The sequence below is a fragment of the Ceratotherium simum genome, chromosome 8, assembly GCF_057802395.1.
Source record: "Ceratotherium simum simum isolate JZ-2026a chromosome 8, ASM5780239v1, whole genome shotgun sequence".
NCBI lineage: Eukaryota > Metazoa > Chordata > Mammalia > Perissodactyla > Rhinocerotidae > Ceratotherium > Ceratotherium simum.
Genome location: NC_141907.1, coordinates 12,244,539 through 12,269,079, shown reverse-complemented (window position 1 = coordinate 12,269,079; position 24,541 = coordinate 12,244,539). Strand labels below are relative to the sequence as shown.

The window sequence follows — 24,541 nt, the reverse complement described above, 5'->3', positions numbered from 1 at the left end:
AGTACCCAGAAAGGTAAAATTTCCAATGTCTGGCATCTAGTCAAAAATTACCAACGATACAAATAAGTAGGAAAATAGGACCCATAATGAGAAGACAAATCAATTGAAACTGACACAGATATTAGAATTTGCAGACATTATAACTATTCCATATGTTCAAAAAGTTAAGTAGAGACATGGAAGATAGACACCAAACTTCTAGAGATGAAAACTACAATGTGTGAAATATGAAACACCGGGTGAGGTTAATGGCAGATTTGACATTGCAGAAGAAAAGATTCATGAGTTTGAAGATATATAAATAAAAACTATCCAAAATCAAGCATAGGAAAAAAAACCAGTGAGCTCTGTACAACTCGAAGCAGTCTAATATGCCTGTAACAGGAGACTAAGGAGTGGGGGGAGAAATCTGAAGAATTAATTTGAAGAAATAGCTAAGTTTTTAAATTTGATGGAAACTATAGACCCACAGATCTAAGAAGATCAATGAACCCCAAGCACAAGAAGCATGGAAAGAACTACACCAAGGTACACCATAATCAAATTGCTTGATACTGATGATAAAGATAAAATCTTAGAAGAGACCAGAGAGAAAAAGGCACTATTTCCAAGTAACTTGGAGACAAAGTTACAAAGGTGAATATAACATCAGATTTCTTTTAGAAAACAATTCAATTAAGTCAGTAGACAAACATATTTACTAGAAAGAAACCTGTCTATCTAAAATTCTATGCTCAGAGAAAATGTCTTTCAAAAAAGGAAAAATAATTTTTCAGACAAAAGCTGAAAATTCATCACTATCATATTTGTAATACAAGAAATGTTCAAGTCAGGTATTTCAGGCAGGTGGAAATACACTAGAGGCCAGCAAACTATGGTCTGCAACCTGTTATTTTACTGCTCACAATCTAAGAATAGTTTTTACATTTTTAAAAGGTTATAAAAAAAAAAAAACCACCAAAAGTATCTCCAGACATTATCATCAAATGCTTCTTGGAGGGCAAAACTGCCTCTTGAGAACCACTGGCTATATACCCCAGTTAAAATGCAGAGATTGTTGGATAGGATAAAAAACCAAGACCCAATTATATGCTGCTTATAAAACAAATTGATTAAAAATAAAAGGATAGAAAAAGAAATATGATGGTAATACCAGTCAAAGGAAAGCTGGAGTGACTATTGTTATTAGACCAAGTAGATTTTAGAGCAAAGAATATTGTCAGGGATAAAGAATGTAAAATGGTACAGCCACTTTGGAAAGTACTTGGGCAGTTTCTTGTAAAGTTAAACATGCATCTACCATATGATCTAGCCATTCTACTCTTAGATATTTACTCAAGGGAAAAGGAAATATTTGTCCATACACAAACTTGTACACAAATGTTCATAGTAGCTCTATTTTGTAATAACCAAAATTAGAAATAATTAAAGTGCCCATCAACAAGTGACTAGATAAACTGGCATGCAATAGAACACATACAATGGAACACTACTCAGCAATAAAAGGGAATGAACTGTTGATACCTAACTACAATGTGGAGGAATTTCAAAAATAATTATGCTGAGTGAAATAAGCCAGACAAAAGGTATATTCCATGTGATTCCACTTATATAAAATTCTAGAAAATGCAACCTAGTTCATAGAGACAGGAAGATCGGTAATTGCCTGGGGTAGAGAGGCAAAGGTGGGGTTGGAGAGAGCAGGAAAAAGGGCTCACCAAGGGCACCATGAGACTTGGGCATGGTGGAGATATTCATTATCTTGATTCAGGTGATAGTTTTTTGTGTTTATACCTTTGTCGAAACATCAAATTGTACATTTTAAATATGTGTAGTTCATTGTCTGTCGCTTAAACCTCCATAAAGCTTTTACAAAAGTTTGTGTCAGAAAAGGGAGATGTAACAATATCTTTAATTTTATTTCTTTCAAAATGTCTTGATAATGTTCTCTCCCATACGTTGTGAAAATGTAGGGAGCATGTAATAGCTAGGGTGGTTACTGCCATGACAATAATGCCTTTTGGAACTCTTGGGTATGTTTGAATATTGAAATAAATCCCTGTTGTTGTAAAGATAGTTCATCAAAAATGCTGAAAATATCAGTTAAATATGTGATGTTATTACTTAGATATTGTCTGGAAATGTTTGCCAAATATTAATTGCTTTTCAACTAGAAAAAAATAGTTGAGCAAGTAGTATTGAATATTTAGTAAAAATAACTTTCACTGTGGTTTTCAGTACCTCAGTGAAATTAGCAGAATGTCTTTGGATGAAAGAGTTTTGTTATATTGTATGTTAGCTGATAATTATTGAAGCGAAGCCAGGTATTGGATACATGGGGGTGTTCATTATACCATTGTCTCTATTCTTGTGTTTGTTTGAAATTTCCCATCATAAAACATTTTTTAAAGTTTATATTCCCCAGCAATATATTATCTTACTATAAATATATCTAATTCAGTTTTGTGTGAAGTTATATTTAAATAACAGAACATATCCTGTACTAACTGATCTTGCTACATATATCAAACAAACTTAAAGTGTTATTCAGCTTGTTCTCATCAAATTGGATTTTGAAGTCTCTACAGACTTGTGATAAGTATTGCTTCTAAGTTTTCTGCAGTAGTAAAAAATAAATGAGCTACTGTGCTGTCAGTCTGCATAGTTTTTAATTAACTAGTTGAGATCTAAAGTTAATACATGCCATATCTAACCATGCTGGAAGGAACTATGTGAGTTGTTTTCTCTTCTGTCTCACAATATGTTTACTGATGATAGTAAGGTTTTATCACTAACAGTGGTGGAATGACTAAGAAATTAGACCGGAAACTTTAATGTACTTTTTTTCCTTTTTCTTTATCAATAAATTCAGCATGTTGTTTGCCAGTAACTTTTTAATTTTGAAGATTTTAAGCTTTTAAGAATGTTATATGACAATTTGATAAACTCATATTAAATTATCTTCATTATAATCTTTTGTACTTCTTTTATTCTTTTTGGAATGTGGCTTGAATGAAGTCAAAATCTGCTGTTTAAAATAAACGTTTTTCTCCATATTTTACATCCCAGATCCAGCAGTTGAACTTGAACACTGTTTTCACTTCATCATTCATTATTCTTTTTATTTTAAAGAATATGGTTTAAGTGCAATTTGTATTTGTTTGATTAAAGTGTTACAAGTTACAAATTCAAAAATATCACACTAGATGTTTTCTGACAAATTGACCGAACATTTGTAACTGAAAATCTTGATACTTTCTGTCATAGCAGATGACATTCCTTCACACATTTGTCACAACTAATGGAATTATGTTAACCAAACATTTAACTGTAGAATTATTCGCTTTTCCATTAAGGTGATTGTTAAATTGATCATCTTACACTAGGAAATCAAATGAGAGACAGCATTCAAAATATCCAGCCAATTCATGTTTTTATTTATCATATCTCTCCATTAATTGTTTCTCATAGTGGCCACAGTTGATCATGGTATATGTGGCAGTAGGCACAGTGCTTGCTCAGACTTTGAGTAAGTTGCTTGGGCATTTCCTATTAAAATCATTTGCTGCTTTCAATCCACAATTAGCTTGTGACTGTTTAAAAAAGCACCATACTGGGCTGGCCAGTGGCTTAACGGTTAAGTACACGAGCTCCGCTACTGGCGGCCAGGGTTCGGATCCTAGGCGCGCACTGACGCACCACTTGTCCGGCCATGCTGAGGCCGCGTCCCACATACAGCAACTAGAAGGATGTGCAACTACGAAATACAACTATCTACTGGGGCTTTGGGGAAAAAAAGGAGGAGGATTGGCAATAGATGTTAGCTCAGAGCCGGTCTTCCTCAGCAAAAAGAGGAGGAGTAGCTCGGATGTTAGCTCAGGGCTGATCTTCCTCACAAAAAAAAATAAAATAAAATAAAAATAAAAAAGCACCATACTATGCCATTTGATTCTCATTTAGAGGTAGTATGAAACTTTGCTTAGTCTCATTTGAATGTAATGAGGCTTTCTAGATCTACATGTCAAATAGGAGGGTACTGCTACTTAGTAACTCATAAAGCATATAAGTTGTTTAACATGTGTTAAAACTTTTAACAAACATTGAATGCCTATACAGTATTCCAAGTGTTATGCTCGGCACTTTTACATGTTTTCTCATGGATTGCCATAAAGGTTAAAGAGCTTGCCCATGATCATCTGGTTGTTTAGTGAAAGAGCCAAAGAATAGAACCTAGGAACTATGACATGTATTCAAGTGCCCTTTGCACTATACCAGGATTCCAAACATTAAGAGTGGGATGAGATTTTCATAATTAATAGTTGCAATTTGTAATAGTATTAATATGTTTCATAATGTTCATATTTAAACTGGAAACTACTCAACATCTAGTAAGTTCTTTTTAAATGAAGGTTAATACCAGTAAACTGAAAACACGACCAATGTTGAAAACCCTAATCTAGTTAGCAATTGAATAAATTTCCTTTGTTAATACTACATTGCCTAACAGGCTGCAGTTTCATCAAAACAACAACAACGAATATCTCATACATTTAAAAACTGAAAAGTCAAATCAGACTAAAAGTTTGCATTACATGAACAAGATAACTAAATGTTTTTTTTTTTTAAAAGAGGATGTCAATAGGAAGCTTGAGGCAATTCTGTCTTCAACTGGCCACAAGGAAAGTGAATCAACTTCCTCTTGCTTCAGTCCAAGGGTGTGGCATGTGGTCTTGAACAGTTCACATATACTGTAGTCATCAGAGTCCTAGCAACAGCTAAATCCATCTCAGCCCATGGTTTTTGTTTTTGTTTTTTTTCCTTAAATGTCAGGATTTCTGTGTAGTTTTGGACTGAGGGCTAGGTAGTCTCATCCTAAGTTTGTGTGACTTTCCTCAGATAAACTTTAGCTCTGCTCAAGTGGCATAAAATTTTATTTTTTAGTACATGTTAAAAACATTAATTGAGGCTCCAGTAGGCACAAAGCTCCATGCTAGGCAATAGAGTTGGTGAGGGAAGTAGGAAGGGCTGAGACAAATGCAGCTTGGAGTGTATACCTTGAGCATTCCCTGTGAGCACTCTGGGATTCAGATAATTTTGGATACATCTGGCAAACTGGTAGGGTGGCTCCATAAAAGCTTTACCAAATTTGCTGAGATAACTTATGCAAGGCAGATCATCCTAAGGGAAAAACAAGTGAGCTGGACCAATACTAAAACCATTGTTGGAGTGAAGGAGGGATTCTGAATAAGATGGTAAGGCTGTCTCTCAAATTTGCCCTGTCTCAGACCCCTGAGAGCATATCTGATGCCCAGGGAGCTAGAGCACTCCAAATGGATACAATTGAAAGCTACTTCACTAAACACATGAGGCTGAAGCAATCCTCCTTTGGGACCCCTTTAACAGTATGTCACACACAATAAAGCCATTCTTTACTACCTTGGCATCTAAGCTCATGATGGCTGTTTAAGAATACAGGACCCAGAGGAAGAATGGAAAAGACAGAGTGGCTCACTTATTATCTGGGGTAGCAGCATAGCTATAATGCGAGTGAATTTGTTACTGAGCATGTGAGAAACATCCCTGGGGACTCAGAAGTGCTTCGTAGTGATGGTGGGGAGATTTTTTGATTGTTTTTTATTGAGGTAACATTGGTTTATAACATTATATAAATTTCAAGTGTACCTCATTATATTTTGACTTCTGTATAGACTACATCGGATTCACCACCAAAAGACTAGTTACCATCCATCACTGTACACGTGTGCTCCCTTACCCCTTCGCCCTCCACCCATCTGCACCCTCTCTCGTAACTACCAATCTGTTCTCTGTATCTATGCATTTGTTGGTTTATCTTCCACATATAAGTGAGATCATACATATTTTTTGCTTAGCATATTTTGCTTAGCATAATACCCTGAAGGTCCATTCATGTTTCTGCAAATGGCAAGATTTCATCTTTTTTTTATAGCTGAGTAGTATTCCATTGTATATATATACCACATCATCTTATCCATTCATCCGTTGATGGGCACTTGGGTTGCTTCCAAGTCTTGGTTATTGTGAATAAGACTGCAATAGAGGGGAGGTTTTGCTGAAACTACAGGTTTTGCACTTGCTGGTGGGTCAATGAATCAATATTAATGATATTATAACCTCACTTGTCCTATGGGCTGTTGGGGCCTGGGGATGTATAGGTTATATAAAGATGAGCAAAACAGTGTCCCTACTTTCAAAACAGGCCCACTTTAGTGGGGAAAAAGACATGTTCATATTAATAAAAATAAAATGCAATGTATTCAATATTGTAAATAAGGTTCTGCACTAGGTGCCTCATTGCATGACAAAGGAGTATTTGGGGCCTATTCTGTAAAAATTGGGGCACCATTAAATGTTTCTAACTAAGCAAGAGTCATTTATCAGATCTATGTTTTAGAAACATTTCTGACTAGTTGGTTTAGCAGAAGGATTGAATGAGAAGCAGCTAAAATCAGGGAGACCAGTAGTTGAACCAGAAGGAAAGTAGGGCCTAGACTAGGTCCATATCAGTGTGAGTAGAGAAGAGGGGATGGATTGGAGAGGTTTAAGAGGACGATGTATCTTATTACATATTGAAGTGATGCAGAGTGAAAGCTTTTAAAATAACTGCAAAATCTCCAGAGGCAGTATCATGTACATTAAAAGATACAGGTTCTGGGGCTAAAATGCCCAGATTTGAATGTTGGCTCTGCTATTAACAGGATAGCCATGGGCAAATTATGTGTCCTCTCTGTCTCAGTTTTTTCATCTGTAAAGTAGGGATGATAACAGTACCTACACTTCATACAGTCATTCTGTGAAAAACGTCCTTACAATAGTGCCTTGTACTCAAGTTTGTTTGCTATCTTTATTTTAGCTAGGGTAACTAAATAAACAGTGGTAAAAGTCAGTGAGATGAGAATACAGAAGGCTTGGAAAACTCAGAGGACAGAGAAAATGGGGAGTTCCCTTTTGGACATACTGAATCTGGCATTTCTGACACAGTAAGTGTTTGTTAAATACTAATAGAAATGAGCAGGTTTTTCTTTTTTAAAGCACTTTGATCATGTGCCAGACATTATCGTAAACTCTTTCCCTGTATAATCTCATTTAATCCTCACACAATCCTGTCAGATAGGTAGTATTATTTCCATTTCACAGTTTATTTAGCACAATAGTGTGGAGATTTGTGGCTTAACAATATTAACAAAAGCCTCCTTCCCAGAAAGCAAAAGAAATTCTGATTTACTCTGTTGGTGGTAAGTGAGAAAGTAGACCAGCTGGGATCTGAACCCAGACAATCTGATTCCAAAGCTGGTGTGCTGAACCACTATAATGGCTTGAACCATTTGAAACCTTTGGCCCCTAATATCTCTTAGTACTAGAGTCTATGAAGATATAGTATCCTATTTTATACAGTCTTAGATGTTTAATAATAAAAATGCCTATCATTTATGGCTACTATGTGCCAGGCATTATCATATATTATCTTCAGTCTTCACAACAACCCATCAAGGTATTATAATCAATATTTTACAGCAGTGGAAACTAAGGCTCAAAGATGTTCAGGAACTTGCCCATGGTTGCATTAACTACTAAGCAGCAAAGGAGGGATTAGAGCTCAGGTCTGTTTATTCCCCAGTCTATACTACTTCTATGGTAACCTATCTTTCAAATTTAGCTATATTACATGTAGTGTATCATGTCATTGTGTTTTGCAAACAATACCATAAGTTCCATGAATTCTATAATCACTTTATCAAGTCTGAAAAACAGTTTTAATTATGGAAGCATAGTTAGTAACTGGAATAGTATTTCTCAAACTTTAGTTTCATAAGAATCATATATAGAATCTGAGACTTCGCCCCAAATGTACTAAGTCAAATTTCCAAGGGTGAGTCTCAAAAATCAAATCTTTAAAAGGACCTGATGCAATTTGAATCGGGTTTCCCCAGGACCATATTTTGAGGAAGACTGTAAGGGATGGGGCTAGTTCAGATACCCTTAGCATCTGAGCTCTCTGATTGAAGTCTTATTGCACTTGCATTGTCAGTACTATGCAGTTTATTACCTCTTAATTATTTCAGATTTTCTATCATTAATTTAGCTGAGAGCAAGCACTTAGCTAAGAATCTTGAAGGAGTGTGTACTCTGCCTCCTGTTCTGCCGTATATTATTTCCCACTCTCTGCACCCCTTTTCACTGATGAAGCTCCCAGCAAGGCTACATGGTAAGACTTGTGTTTAACGGAAAGTAAAGTGTGATAGCTGTACTAGAGGGAAAGAGCACTGCAGTGCAGTGAAAATGAGAGATCTGGCTTCAAATCCTACTTGTGCTCTCTGAGCTTTGGTTCCCTCATCTGTAAAATTGAGTTGACAGAACCTACCTGACAATGTTGTGAGATAACGTAGTGCCTGGTATGTATCTTTCAATAACTGATGGCTATCATCAATGCATAATTCACCCCGATGTTTGGAGAGGAAGATCATAGAAGTATGCTATATGTAAAAGGAGGGATGTCATCAGCAATGTTCAGTTAGAGACTGACAAGATTAAACACCTGTAAATCTGTAATTCTTCATGAACAATAGCATTCCTTTTATTTCACCCATCCTAAAACTGACTCAAATTGGACATTTACATTTGGTAAATATTTCACAACCATCTCTTATTTATTCATTTTTCACCCTGGAGACTAAGTCAGTATGACTTAGTGTTTTATTTTATGGGGCTAGACTGCCAGCTTGACTGCAACCTCATGAAAGAGCCTGAGCTGGAATGACTCAGCTAAGCCACTCTGGAATTCTTTTTTTTTTTTTTTACTGAAGTGTAGTTGACATACAATATTGTATTAGTTTCAAGTGTACAACATAGTGATTCAGCATTCATTTACATTACCAAATGATCATCCTGATAAGACTAGTTACTATCTGTCATACAAAGTTATTACAATATTGTTGACTATATTCCCTATGCTGTATATTACATCCCCATGACTAATTTATTTTATGACTGGAAGTTTGTACTTCTTATTCCTGTCACTTATTTTGCGCTCCCCCCCATTCCCCTCCTCTCTGGAAACCACCGGTTTGTTCCCTGTATCTGTGAGTCTGTTTCTGTTTTGTTTTGTTCATTTTTTTTTTTTAAAGATTCCACGTATAAGTGAAATCATACAGTATTCTTTTTTCTCTGTCTGCTTATTTCACTTAGCAAAATACCCTCTAGATCCACCCATGTTGTTGCAAATGGGAGGATTTCAGAAAATTTCATTCTTTTTTATGGCTTTTTTATGTATACATACACCCCATCTTCTTTATCCATTCATCTACTGATGGACACTTAGGTTGCTTCCATATCATGGCTATTGTAAATAATGCTGCAACGAACATAAGGATGCATATATCTTTTCAAATTAGTGTTTGTGTTTTCTTCAGATAAATACCCGGAAGTGGTATTGCTGGCTTGTATGGTAGGTCTATTTTTAAGTTTTTGAGGAACTTCCATACTGTTTTCCATAGTGGTTGCACTAATTTACATTCCCACCAACAATGTATAAGGATTCCCTTTTCTCCACATTCTCGCCAATACTTGTTGTCTTTCGGATAGTAGCCATTCTAATAGGTGTGAGATGATATCTCATTGTGGTTTTGTTCTGCACTTCCCTGATGATTAGTGATGTAGAGCACCTTTTCATATACCTGTTGGCCATCTGTATGTCTTCTTTGGAAAAATGTCTATTCAGGACCTCTGCCCATTTTTTAATTGGATTATTTGTTTTTTTGCTATTGAGTTGTATGAGTTCTTTATATAGTTTGGATATTAACCCCTTATTGGATATATCATTTGCAAATATATTCTCCCATTCAGTAGGTTGCCTTTTTGTTTTGTTAATGGTTTCCTTTGCTGTGCAAAAGCTTTTTAGTTTGATGTAGTCCCATTTGTTTATTTTTGTTCTTTTGCCTTTGCCTGAGGTGACAGATCCAAAAAATATTGCTGAGACCAATGCCAAAGAGTTTACTACCTTTGTTTTTTTCTAGGAGTTTTATGGTTTCAGGTCTTACATTTAAGTCTTTAATCCATTTTGAATTTATTTTTATATATGGTGTAAGAAAGTGGTCCAGTTTCATTCTTTTGCATGTGGCTGTCCAGTTTTCCCAACACCATTTATTATTGAAGACACTGTCTTTTCCCCATTGTATATTCTTGCCTCCTTTGTGGTAGATTAATTGACCATATAGGCATGGGTTTATTTCTGGGCTCTCTATTCTGTTCCATTGATCTGTGTGTCTTTTTTTGTGCCAGTACCATACTGTTTTGATTACTATAGCTTTGTAGTATAGTTGGAAATCAGGAAGCATGATATCTCCAGCTTTGTTCTTGTTTCTCACTCCAGAATTCTTGATCCTCAGAAACTGTGAAACACTAAATGTTGTTTTAAGTCACTAAGTTTTGGGGTAATTTGTTATGCAGCAATAGATAACTAATACCATGAGAAAAAGAAAAAAACCTCTATCTCATTTCAGCCACTGTCATTTTGTGTTTTCTATCACTTAACAGCCAAATCTAACTCTGAGTCCCTCCCTTCTCCAGTTAAATTAATTCACAGAATTAATCTAAAGAAACAGCTTTCAAGGTGCTATTTCTAGGGTCCCAGAAACTGAGAACTTGAGGAGACCAAAAGACCATCTTGTCCAATCTCCTCATTTTACAGGTAAAAGTAATAGCTAATATTTAGTGCTTCTTATCCCAGGCTTTCTATTAAGTTCCATACAACATGTAATTCTCAGGACATCCTGTGAAGTAGAGACTCACTATCCCATTTTACTGATGAGGAAACTGGTCCACACTCCTACCCACTTTCCTTTACTGCCTCTCTACTGTTAAAGAATATTTTTCAAACAGTTCAATTAAGCATATATCAATGTTTTATTACAATCTTGCACATAAGATCTATAGTCCAAATAAGCACCTTGGTAGAGACATTTTAGGAAAAGTGAATGGAACGAATCAGTTAATGTAGTTACATAAAGAAGAAAACAATTGGTTAAAGGTCAACTCTTGACAGACTTATCTGAGTCGTTGGTGACTGATTTCTTATAATAGGTGAGCACTTGCCTGGGAGAGTCCTTTTTACATATGTTGTAGATTAATTAATATGTATTATTTATCACCCCTTATCACTCTCAAAAGTATTCCAGACTGCATCTGCACAAGTCTGTGCAGATGAGGAAACTGAAGTCCCAGAATGCACAAGACATTTTCACAAGGTCCTGTGGGTAGGTAGGTAGTGGCAGAGGTGAAGTTAAAACTCAGGCCATTGTTTTACGTATTAGCCAGATGGTTCCAAAAAACTCAGCTATTAGTCAGTTAATGGGAATTAGAGGCATATATGACATTGTGTTTCTTTCTGCCTACATAGCTCTTGGCATTTTAAAATTTTCTGGGAGTTGCCTTATGTAACGGGATTTTTTTGCACTGTGTTTCAGGTTTATGAGTTTTTTTAAAAATGTCATGGGTAGGGAGGAAGGAAACAGAACTGATACTTCCCTAAATACTTTTTTTCCTCCTCTCCGTAGACAGGTATTAAGCAATCACTTGCCAGATTTCATCATTACAATGAATGTAAACCTGACAATTTATGGGAAGCTTATTGTTCTTTTCCATTCCAGAAACTTATGGTACTTTCCCTTTCTACATGTTGCAAACAGCTGAGTCAAGCTGTCCATGAGACTAACCACCTTTCCCTCAGGCTATATACACTGCACCATCCTGTTCCTTGCAAGTCAGCCTGTAATAGAGCCTTTGATGAGAAGTCAAGGAATTAGCGTTGACTTGGCAATATTTATTAAGATCAAGGTAAGTGGCTCACACGTATGTTTAGGAAATGGAAGGTTCTTGTCTGTCTGCAATTTTTGCAAAGAAACAGTATGGACTACTATACACGTTAGATCTCCATATTTGTAATGAAGCACACTGTGGTCTTAGCATTATCTAAACTACTTCTCTTCAAATGGTAATCTAAGGAATTGGATTACTCTATATTTGAACACTTATGTAGTTGGTGTTGTAGCCCACATTCTTTAGTCACCTTTGGCTCCAGTTCAGAGGTTAACAGCACATATTAGGAATTTAGCTGGTTGACATAAACTAATGACAGAGAATTGTCTTTCATTGTAAGGTTCAGTACACGTTCTAGGATGAGAAAGACATGCATTTATATCCTTGATTTTCCACTAACTAGCTCTATGACCTTGGACAAGTCAATACTCTAAACATTGTTTTTTTTTTTTTCCGTCAAGTGGGAAAAATAGTAGAACCTTCCACATATAGTAATTGTGAGGATTACACATGATAATTCATGTAAAGCATTTACAGCAGATGGTACATGGTCAGACCTCAGTACATTTTAAGTATTGTTTTCGTCTCTCTACTTCCAACTATCTTTTTCCTTTCCTTTACTCCGTCCCCCACTCTACTTTTCTTCCTCTTTTTATTTCTGTCCTATCTGTCCCTGTTTCTCTTACGCCTCTTCCTCTTCGCAGCTCTTCTGTTATCCTATGCCTTTGTATATGTCCAAACATTTCTTTTTCTCATGTGTGAGGTATCGATGAACCACCTCTAGAGGAGAGAGTTCCACACCCTGAAGAAAGGCATAGTAAGTAGCACCTGTATTCCAATCTGATGCCCTATACTTTTAGTCAAGGATGGGAAGCATGTGCTCCAAAAATGCAAACTTGAAGTTCTGGGAATGGATACTAAGCTCATTGTGAACACAAAGGGCTACTGAACAGGAAAATGCCCAATGTGGTAGATACTCCCCAACTTTCTAGCAACTATGTGGACTTTTAAAAGAGCCGGCAGCAACCTTGGCTAGCTAGGGAGGCCTAGCCAAGGTGAAGAGGGTTCTGTGTGTATGTCATGTATGTCATGCAGGAAGTGCCACAGGGGCTTGGTGGTCTAGAATAGAACCAAGCTAGAACTCACTGGAATGGCTTCCCAGTGACAAGCTGGGAAAGTCCCATGTCAGAAGGATGGGACCATGTGGCAGGAGATGAAGGCATAGGTCTCCAGGAACAGGTACAGGAAGCATCCTATGACTCTCTTTATATGTCTCTGAGGTAGAAGGGCCTCCAAGAGATTGGATATACCTCTGGCATTATGGATCTAACGGTGGTTGATATTAATTAAACTGAAATCTTAAAAAAAAACACCAATTTTGTTTTTCAACTACAAAATTTTAGGAAAATTTTTGTTAAAATTTTGGGAAAAATGTAGCTCCCCCTTTCCCCCAAATTAGCAACAATCCCACCACCAAAAGACAGCCATTGTCAACATTTTGATATATTTCCTTTTAGCCCCTTTTAAATGTATTTATAAAATACAGTTGTCATCAGATTGTTTATAATATATTCATTTCTGTATTTCTGATATTAAAAGTAAAATATGATCATTTAAAACATTGGAAAGAAGAGAAAAATATAAAAGAGGGAGGGAATCACTTATAATTCTTATCACTCAGACAAGATGTTAAGATTTTGCATCATTCATTTCCAATCCTTTTATGCATTTTTGTAAACTTGGTATGGATTATACTGTATGTACAATTTTGATCCTGCTTTTTTTCAATTAATATCCTACCATACCTATTTCTCCAGCATCATTAAAGACACTGTCCCTACCCTCAAAGATGCTTCCATTCCCATGGGAAAGGTGGATGTGGACCAAAGGGCAGTGTAAACAGACAAACCAGAGGCACAGCAGACATACAACACAGGTTAGAATAAAATTAGGGGGGCTGGCCCCAGGGCTTAGTGGTTAAGTGCGCGCTCTCCGCTACTGGCGGCCCGGGTTCTGATCCCGGGCGCGCACTGATACACCGCTTCTCCGGCCATGCTGAGGTGGCGTCCCACATACAGCAACTAGAAGGATGTGCAACTATGACATCCAACTATCTACTGGGGCTTTGGGGAGAAAAAGGGAAAAAAAGGAGGAGGATTGGCAATAGATGTTAGCTCAGAGCTGGTCTTCCTCAGCAAAAAGAGGAGGATTAGCATGGATGTTAGCTCAGGGCTGATCTTCCTCACAAAAAAAAAAAAAAAAGAATAAAATTAGGGATAAACATAAAATGGCTGTACTTGCAATTAGCACTGTTGCTACTGATTATATATAATCAAACATTTTTTCCTTTAATGGTATTTTTAAAAATTTAAAAGTTATTGCCTAAATTATTTTAAAATACATTCTTATTAACAAATTTTTATAACTGTAAGAGCAATAGGTGAACATAGTAAAATGTTAAAACTGTACCAAATGGTGCATATTTAAAAGGCATTTAACTGCTTCCCATCCCAGAACCCCTGCTCATAATTTCTGCTGTGTTATTTTAGACACATAGGCATTTTTTTAACACAAATGAGAGCATATTTAACAAAGTGTTCTCTACATTTTTTTTTTTTTTTGTGAGGAAGATCAGCCCTGAGCTAACATCCACACCTATCCCCCTCTTTTTGCTGAGGAAGACTGGCCCTGGGCTAACATCTGTGCCCATCTTCCTCCACTTTATATGGGATGCTGCCACAGCATGGCTTGACAAGCCGTGCGTCCGTGCACGCCCGGGATCCGAACCTGTGAACCCCAGGCCGCCACAGCAGAGCGCGCGCACTTAACTGCCACAGGGCCAGCCCATACATTGTTTTTTTTTTTAATTTAGTAAATCTTGGTTTCATTCCATATAAGCAAACATAGATCTATCTATGCTTTTTAACAGATGCATATTTGTCCACTGAATGAATGTGCTATAATTTATTTATCCAGTATCTAGTATCCCACTGAGGGACATCTAGTTGTTGCCAATTTTTTTGGTCATGGTGTGAAAGGTTTTATTATATCTTCACTATTCAAATTTAAAAAAAGAAAGTAAGGGTTGGGGCAAACTGCAGACCTATATATATTTCATTTTCTGAGGTCTATTTTCCTATAAAGTATTCTAAAAGAAAATGAAAAAAAACACTGTAGCATCTGGCATTATGTTTCAACTCAGTGCCTATCCTTTTTTTTTAATAATGCCATCATCCCTACTAAAAGCTTTGCCCCTAAATCAACCTAGCCTGCTGCCGCAGTCATTGATTGGCTATTTTGACAGACAGTGAGGATCCGCTCTGGTACTGAGTTAGGGCTCGGATTCCAACTGTTTTGCAATAGCAACATTCTTTCACTGCTTGTTTTCACAACTAACCCCCTAATGGGGAAGTGCTGTGTCACATACACAAATAAACAGAGTTAAATGCCTTAGAATTGACTTTCCCTGACCAGTAACCCTTTCCATGGCCCTCAAAAGTAGGGTTGGAAAATACTAGAGAAGAGGCCTAGTGTCGTCATATTTTTAGGTCACCAGGGAATGGTCTGGCATCTTTTGTTTTCCCCATAGTGTGCAGTTTTTCAGAGAGAATGACAGCAGGTAAGAAGGAATCAGCACCTACCAGGCACAATACAATGCGGATTCTCACTGCTCTGTTCATATGCCTGTATCCAGTCTCCTTGTGGTGGCCAATAGCTAGATGGTCTGTTAGAATTCCTTTGCTGTCATATACCAGAAGAAATCATAAAGAGGTGATTAAACCGACAACCTTGGCCTTAATAACAGTTCCTGATCTGCTGTAGTTGCAAAAACCTAGAATAATGATACCACATGGATCAATGCCTTCTTTCTGGGGTTAAAGTTTAATGTAAATCAATCAATTATCTACATCAGGTGATAATCGCTATATTACTCAGCATACGGAGGTAATGTTAACAGCTTCTTTCAAAGGGAAGAATGACCCACAGTACTTATTTTTTATCACTTTATTTCTTTCATTTTGTCTGTCAAATCCCCTGAAATGGCCAGAATCCAAAGTGGCTGTTCAGCTGACCACACAGCTTCAAATTCTGGGTTACAGTGAAACTTGGTGTATGGATGGACTTGATTGTTGTTCAACACCTATTTAATGTGTCTGATTCTAGGGATACACTAGTCAACAAAACAGACAAACAGGTATTGGGAAGTAAAACATGGTGCATTAAAAGTTAGTGAAAATCAGGAAATTACAGAATGACATGAACTTCCCTCATTCCTTCTTTCTTTATTCAACAAATATTGAGTACTAACTGTATGATAGGCACTGTTCTAAGTGCTGAGGATAAAACAAAACGCGTGTTCTTACGGAGCTCATCTCTCTCTACATAACTGGTTCACCTGGGGTCTGATTCTACATTCCAAGACAGTTGGAGTGAAAGATCAGAATGAAGTAAAGAAACAGAGAGAAATAAGGAAATGTCTTCTGGGGGATATTAAAAAATATAGAGGCAAAGCCCTAGCAAAAGAGCAGAGGATAAAAAGAGGAGAAAGGGGGAGAGGATGAGAAAGATGGAGAGCTTAAGGACCTTATCAATATTCTATTACTTAAGAGTTAGTCCTGTTTCTTTAGGGCAGACTGTGTATAAACCATCATTTCTATATCCCACACAACTAACACTGTGCCTGGGAGGGTGTTGTGGGACCTAGATTCATATGGCCAGACTATTCACTTACTTACTCTTGGGACCCTAGGCAATTACCAGAACGTCTTCAAGACTTCGTTTCCCATAGCACTATCTCACAGAGTTGTTTTATTTAATAATAGCTTACAGACAGTACTTACTATGTGCCCGGTACTATTATAAGCAGTTCAAATATATGAACTTTCTTAATCCTCATAACAAACCAATGAGGTAGGTATTTGTCTTAGCTCAGACTGCTATAATAATACACCATAGACTGGGTGGCTTATAAACAACTGAAATTTATTTCTCACAGTCCCAGAGGCTGGAAGTCCAAGATCAGGGTGCCAGCATGGTGAGGGCCCTCTTCAGGGTTGCTGACTGCAGATTTCTTCTTATATCCTCACATGGCAAAGAGAAGAGAAGGGAAGCAAGCTCTCTAGTGACTCTCAAAAGGGCCCTAATCCATCACCAGGGCTTTACCTTCATGACCTCATCCAATCCTAGTTACCTCCCAAAGGCCCACCTCCTAATAACATCGCATGGGGGCGGGTAGGGTTTCAACATAGGAATTTGAGGAGACACAAGCATTTAATCCAATGAAGCATTACCCCCCCCATTTTATATATGAGGAAACAGGCACAGAGAAGTCAAGCAGCTTGCTCAAGGTCATACAAGTAGTATCTGGCAAAACCAGGAATCTAACTTCATCTCCCTAGTCTGTGCTTTTAACTACTGTTCATACTGCCTGTCAATAAATGGCGCATAGTCTGATTAGAAATAAACAGATGAAATAAACTCTACTGGTTCTTTTTCACCTCCTACTCCACCATTTACTGAATATTTATCAAACCCCTAAGTTGTCATGGAGCTGTGAGAGAGTAATAGGGATATAAGGAGTAACAGAACATACCTCGTTCTTGCCCTCCTGGAGTTTATCGTCATTAAGCAAACGACATAACCCTTCCCGGGTTCTCAGCCTTTCCTGTTTTCTCTTATTTCTCTATGTGTCCATCAGTCCTCTAGCCAGCCAGTGGAGGGTTGATCATGGTGAGCAGAGTCCATAACAAGGTCTCCTGGACGGCTGGGGCAGGGACCAGGTGACCTGTGGGGAAGATACAGACTGACCTTTCTCTCGGCAGTGACCTTGTTTGTCTCCTTCTTTCTCTCTGAGCCTCGGCTTAAAATGGAGGGATGTGTACCAAAGTTCTTTCCCGTACTAAACTTCTGTGATTAGTCCCCGTCCCCCACCACCCACAGTCTTTCCGACATCCCTGACTCGGCATTCCTGTGTTTGAGCTGCATTCCCGCCTCCCTGATGCCCGGGGACTTTTTTCCCCCTCCTTGACGTCTCCAGAGTTGCATGCGGCCCTTCCCTCCCACCCGCCTGGGAGATGCGTGGTCTCCGCCCTGCCCCTCAGACCCAGGCTCCGCGCCTGCCTGGTGCTGCGGGCTCGGGTCGCCCGTGTCCGGGCCTGCCACGCGTCACCGGTTTCCCTGTGGGTCGCAAGTTCTTGGAGCCCCCAGTCCTGGTTGACCCAATCCCTGGGCCCTTTGCCCAGCGGGAGGGGAGGTCGAGTCCAGCAGCCGCGAATGGCAGAGAGGCAAAGGGCGGCTCTAGAGGGCCCGGGCCGCGCACAGCGCAGTCACCCAGGCGCACGGGGCGTCTGGGCCCCGACCACGGCCATTGTGCTCGGCCTCAAGGCCTGGTGGGCATAGCGGCAAGGAGAGAAGCGCTGAGAGCGCCCTAAAACGACACCCACTCCCCTCAGATCACGTGTTTTATGTTGGGAAACAGAGACAAGACTTGGTTTCCTTTGGCGGCACGCGAAACGGTCAAGGAACGAAGAGCGTAGGCGGGAGGTGAAAAAGCGAGCCTCTGCCGCGCGCCCGGTCACGTGGGCCCCCGGGACCGCATGGCGGCGGCCCGCGCGCGCCCGCGTCCCGGCCGCCCTGGCAGCCCGGGCGCGCGCGCCGACGGGGCGGGCGCATGCGCACGGGGGCGCGCCGCCTCTGCCCCGCGGCGAGGGTGTCTATGGAGAGGCGGCGGCCGCGGCTGCGGAGGCGGAGGCTGAGGCAGTGGCGATGGCGCCCTTCCCCGAAGAAGTGGACGTCTTCACCGCCCCACACTGGCGGATGAAGCAGCTGGTGGGGCTCTACTGCGACAAGGTAAGGGCGTGCGGGGCCTCTTGCTCTGGGCAGCGCGGGCGGCGAGGAGAGCGGGCCGGGTCCCTGGCGGCCTGGCCTGCGCCGCGCCCGCAGCCCCAGGGGCCCCGCCGCGCGAACTGCCGCCTGCGCAGCTGTCAGCGCGGCGCTCGCTCCCCCGCACCTTCCCCGGGGAGCTCGGCCCTCGCCCGGCCGGCGCCGCGGACGTGCCCTCGGGGCTCGCGGCGCGGCCCCTGCCCGGCTGCGTCCCCCTGGCCGAGGGCCTGGCCACCCGCCGCCCTCGGGGCCGGCTGCCCGCGGCCGCGCAGGACCTCCCGCCCCTGCCCGCTTCGGGAGAGGACCCCTTTGCTCCCCACCGACCTTCGGGGACCCCGGGGGGGCCACCTGCGGTGGGTTTCCCGTCCGTCTGCGGTAGGCAGTTTCTGCAGTGGTCCCCCGCCTCCCATCACCACTGCCCCGCGGCCTGTTTGGGGGGCTCCCCGAATCTCTCTGCAGACACCCTTCCATCTTCCTCCTGAACCTCTAGCTTGCTTCCTGGCCCATCGGTCAGCTTCTCCCAATACCCCTGCTCATTTTACGCCCCAGCTTTTCACTTGTTTGATTTGGGAGAAAACCCAGGTTTCTTGGCTTAGGCCCTAGAGAACCTTCACTCTTCATTTGTGGTTATCTTTTTCTTTGCAACTTTTACTGTCCCGAGCGTTTTATTCGATGTAGATTTTGTTATAAGACAGCTATTCTGCTAGAATTCTTTACATGGGCTCGAATAAAAGGGGCCTCGGAAAAAGTTTAACTGTGAGAACCTTTTTTGACTCTTAATTGGTGCAGCCTAAGCTGAAAAAGCACTTTTGTGGAGATAGTTCAAGGTCTTTGGCCAGTGATTTTAAAGTCATATTAAGATTCCAAATTTTTGTCAATACATTATGTTGGGGAAAGTCCACATGTGGATATCCTGAAAACTTCGGGCAGTTATGTTTCGTGTAGAAATGAACCTAATAAAAAGTGTATAAACAACTATTGTTCAAGCATAGAAACCAACTTTTATGAATTTTCAGAAATTATATAGCGTTAAATAGAACCACTGTTGCGAGAAAAAGAGGGGTTCCTGTAGCCCAGTGAGGTGGATGGAGGATGCCCAGAGTGTTCAGTGCTCGGCCACACTCAAAACCAACAATTTAAAACTCACCCACAATCATCCTTTCCCTTCTTCCATTTTGAAACTTAAAAAATGCCTGATTCAGATATAGGTTTAAACACCAGGACAGTCTAGGACAGTGGTTCTTAACCTTGTTACTCATTGGAGTCACTCTGAAAGCTGTTAAAAATCCTCATGCCCAAATCACTAAAATCCGGATCTCTGACGGTGGGACCCGGGCATCAAGTATAATTGAAAGCTCCCCAGGTGAGTCCAGTGTGCAGCCAAGTGAGAACCACTTACCCAGGAAAAGCTTAACAAATGTGAGTTAAGCTGTGTAACCCTGAAATTTTGAGTTAGCTTACTGTAGTGTTTTTACCTCCTCTGGCTTTTGCACTGTTGTTCTGACGGTATCCTTTAATTGCAGGAAAGAAAAAAATGAGGTTTTTTACTTTCTCAAAATCGAAAAGGGAAAGTCAGTGAGGACTAATGGAATCTGACTTCCTCTCTGCCAGTTAGACTGGGGAGAGGTAGTCCCTGGATCACCTGAAATTGTTATGGAAATTTTTGTGCATGTGTACGTTTTCCTAGGGGGTTTGTGGGTTTCATCAGATTTCTAAATGATGTGTGACTCTCTCCAGTAGTTAAGAATCACAACTTTAGTTGTGTACTAGACTAACCAGCCTTATTTTAAAATTTTGAAGAAGTCAAGTCACTAATTTTGTGTTTCCTTACCTGGTGATTGAGAACATTAGAACAGACTTTGAAAGTACATTGCCGTTTTTATAAACAGTATCTGAGTTAAATAAGATTCTTTTCGGTAGTTAAGTGTTCCCTCTTGCAATAACTAAGAAAGCATTTTCAATTTGACATAGCATAAATCAAAATGATCACTAATTTTGAATTAATTAGATGTATAGTTAATGAGATTGTTGTATGTACTCATTAAGAAGATTAAAAGTCTAATTTTCTGAACTGTGGATCAGAGACCAAGGTAATTTAGGAGAAAAAAAACCTGCATAGGAATTCTGCATCCAGATACCTTCTCGATACTAATAGCTAATGGAACTCTCTCCTAGGACGTCCTTTGGGAGCTAGAGTAGAAAAATAAGTATTTTATGATAGCTGAATAGTCTTAAAAGACTATTTGTTTTTATTTATTTGTCATCTCAGGGTTTGCCTTCACCATCTTTTGGTTGTATAGACCAGGATATCCAACCCAAACAGCCTACAGTAAAACTTTACAGAATGAGAACTAGTTTTTATACTCAAACTAAAAAGATAAAGAGTAGGTTGTTTCACTGTATTCTAAATGTTGACTCTGAATGCCCAGTAATTATAAAGAAGTCAGTTTTATTTCCAATATCAAACTTTTCAAGTGCAACATATTTTAGCAGCATCCATTTGTTTACTAGCATTAGCTCAATCATTTATATTCTTAGACTAGTTTACTTAGAATAATTTATTCTGAAGTTGTGGGCTGTTTTAAATATTGCTGTATAATGCCTGGTTAATACTTTGTTCATGAATTTCCTCTTACATTTATAAAAGGTTTTATGGAAAGGTTTTTCATTGTTGTTATTTGGGCAACAGTCCTTTGAGGTAGGTAAAGGCAGGGGGGGTATTTCTGTTTTATAGTTGGGGCCTTGTAGGCCTAAGTTAGCTAGACCAAGTTTATGTAAACAGTGATAGATCCAGATGGAAACCCAAGTCAGGATCATGATTCCTAGTTTACTTTTCTTTGTATGAAACCAGAGTAGTTTCTGAAAAATTTTTTGGTAACAATCTGTTGTGAAATCTTTTTGCTAATTTACTGACCTTCCAAATTGGGATGATTTTAGTGAACATGTGCATTGGATGACGTCCTTTGTCGAGTTTACTCCAATTCTTCAGTCTTTCCTCTAATCCTCAAAACTTAACAACATTAATTCTGCCAGTGAGCATGGAGTTTCTACTGTCAGTCGGCCGTGTAGTGGCTTGTGTTGGCGATATGACATGTGGTTCTTATTCTTAAGAAGTTTACAATCTAACATTTGTGCTAGGATGGAAATCCAAATACGGTATAGGGGGAACCAAGGGAGGTATATGGTCAGCTCTGTATTCAAGTGTCAGGAATGGTCTTGTAGTCTCTTAGAACTGATTTCTGAGAACAAAGTGGTGGTTTGTAAGGATGTGCATAGTACAGATTCCCAGACTTATACATAAGCTAGTTATAAAAAATTCAAATGGTGGAGGCATTATGGAGTGCCCAAGTTTTTCAAATAAGATATTAAAAGTGCTGTCCACTCTATCATTTTATAAAAGAAGGACGTTTTACAATCAAAGTCCTAGGGAGGAAATAAGCCCAGAATAATTTGAATAGATTATTTTTAAAAAGTTGAATGAATACAGTTTTATGAAGAATTCATTTAGTTTTCCTTATTTTTCTATTTCTCTGCATACCCGTAAAAAACTGTTATTGACTGGCTTTGGGAAGATGGGTTTATTGAGAGAATATTGAATTGAGAGCTGGGAGAGGAAAGAAAAGGGAGTTTGATGAGTTCTTACTACATGCTTACATTATTTCTTTTAATCCTCACCTGTGAGACAAGTATTATCCCTCATTTAAAGATGAGGAAACAGACTTAGTGGTTAAGTAACTTACCCAACTCACTCAACTAGAAATTAGGGGAGCCTCAATTTTAATTTTAGGATTTTTCTCCCTTCTGAAGCCCATGTTTTTTGCATTACCTTACTGGTTCTGCTACTTATTACTAGCTGTATGATTTGATGCAGAACATTTCACCTGTGGATTATAGTTTTTTCTTTCTGTACAGTTAGTTTGACCAGATAGTTATTAAGGTTTCTTCATTGAGTGTAAATCTCCCTTGATTAAATGAAAGCATTGGCTGGCCGAATAGACAGAGAGTAAAAACTCTTTTGGAGTAATAGTGTTTGGGTTTTTGTTGTGCTATTTTTCATGTCTGGTTTTGGACTTAATATTGTCTTTAAATGACACACGATTTTTCGAATCAGTTTGATGCTGGGTTGTAAGACTTTAGGTTGTAGAGTGTGTGAGACAGAAAGTCAGTTATAAATTCTTTTAAAATATGGGAGATACCATGTTACTGGTTGTTACTATTTGTTGATTAGGTGTATCCTGTTCTACATAGATTCCTCGGGGAATTTGCCAGACATTAGAGTATACAAGTTTATAGGTCACTTAGCAACCTTTATGTCCTACTGTAGAACAGGGTTTTTCAAAGTGTTTCCTCTGACCCATTAGTGGGTTATGAAATCAATTTTGTGGGCCAGAAACAGCATTTAAAAAATGAATGGAAAAGTAAATATTAGAGTACATCACAGGTTAGAGAGAGAAATATTGTTTCCTGAAATTTGTTTGAAGTGTTTGTGATGTGTGCACTGTATTTCATATTAAAGGTCATGGTTAAACATGTTTGAAAAACACTTCTTTAGAGCAGCGTTTCTCAACCAAAGCACTATTGACAGTTGGGGCCAGATGATTTTTTGTTGTGGGGGCTGTCCTGTGCATTGTGGGATATTTAGCCTGATCCCTGGCTTTTACCCACTAGATGTCAGTAGTGCTTCTGCAGTGCTGATGTCCAAAAATGTCTCCAGGCCTTGACCATGAGTTCCTGGGGAGCAAAATCCACCCCCAGGTGAGAACTGTTGCTTTAGAGCAAGCATTCTTTCTGACAGTTTACTCTGTTGGATCTGGAAAGATAGTTTAATGATTGGGACTAACATTGTATCTTGTGGAAAGAAGGGAGGTTTTAGAGTCATAGAGACTTGATCTGTTTTCTTTGTGTACTAGTTGTATGGTTTGGGGGAAGTTATTTTCTTTGAGCCTCAGGTTTTTCACCTATAAAATGGGAATTACAATACCTCCTTCCTGGGATTGTTGTTAAGAAATAAATAATATCTGAAAATAATTAGTATACTACCTACCACATCATAGGTCTCACTATGTCCCAGATATTATTAGTGTCTAGGTTTATTTTTTCTCAATCAAGTCTGTATGTTTGAATAACTTTGCAGAGGCAAAATTTTAAAAAATGATTCCTATAAACATATTTTTAAAAAGTTAAATTGTATATGCTCTGGTTATTCTTTTAACTACTAAATGTACTGACTCGAGGTACCAGGTTAAAAACAATTGCTTTTTTCAAATGGAGAAACAGAGGCGTGCGTAGTGTAAAGACCTGTAGTGATAGTTTTATTTGGGCGAAATATAGAAAGAACAGAAAAGCCTAAGTAGGGCTTATATATGTTATATTCTGTGTTCTTTAACTATATTAACTTATTAAAACATCAAAAGAACCCTGTGAGGTAGTTAATATTATTAGCCTTATTTTATAGATGAAGAAACTGAGGTACAGGGCAATTTAGTGACTTGCTGGCAGAGATGGATTCACACCTAAGCAATCTGGCTCCGGAGTCAGCACTATTAACTACTATGCTGGATTGACTATGTATATCATAGAGTCCTTTTATGTATTTAATTTGGTTCTCAATATGTAGCATGAACCTGGTGTTTACCTTAGTTTGTTATTAAGTCTGAGAAGTTTCCTAATAGTCCAATGAGAATGTATGCAATTTCTTGCGTTTCTTTTAAGATGTTATTTTCTTAATTCATGTGAGGTCATTATTTACTTTTTGCCATGGTTTTGTTTTTTAAAATTTTTATAGCCATTATTAATGCTTTTTTTG

The 24,541-nt window shown here is 39.0% G+C and overlaps 1 protein-coding gene and 1 long non-coding RNA gene across 4 annotated transcripts in view; one reads left to right on the top strand and one right to left on the bottom strand.

Moving 5' to 3' along the window:
* The first annotated feature begins 11,794 nt into the window (after window positions 1-11,794).
* Window positions 11,795-24,541, top strand: part of FBXL5 (F-box and leucine rich repeat protein 5) — a 51,533-nt gene continuing 38,786 nt past the window's right edge. The window contains exon 1 of one of the 3 annotated variants that reach the window (XM_014788880.2): window positions 11,795-11,871. In XM_014788880.2, the coding sequence (XP_014644366.2) occupies window positions 11,821-11,871 (51 nt within the window). In that variant the 5' untranslated portion in view covers window positions 11,795-11,820. Of the gene's footprint in view, window positions 11,872-18,538; window positions 18,703-24,541 lie in introns of those variants that run through there. The other 2 variants (XM_087434117.1, XM_087434118.1) reach the window with 2 other exon arrangements.
* Window positions 16,816-18,413, bottom strand: LOC147916390 (uncharacterized). Its single transcript, XR_015552867.1, has 2 exons — window positions 17,447-18,413; window positions 16,816-16,935 (listed from the first exon to the last, which is right to left on the bottom strand). It is a non-coding gene; the product is annotated as an uncharacterized LOC147916390 (long non-coding RNA).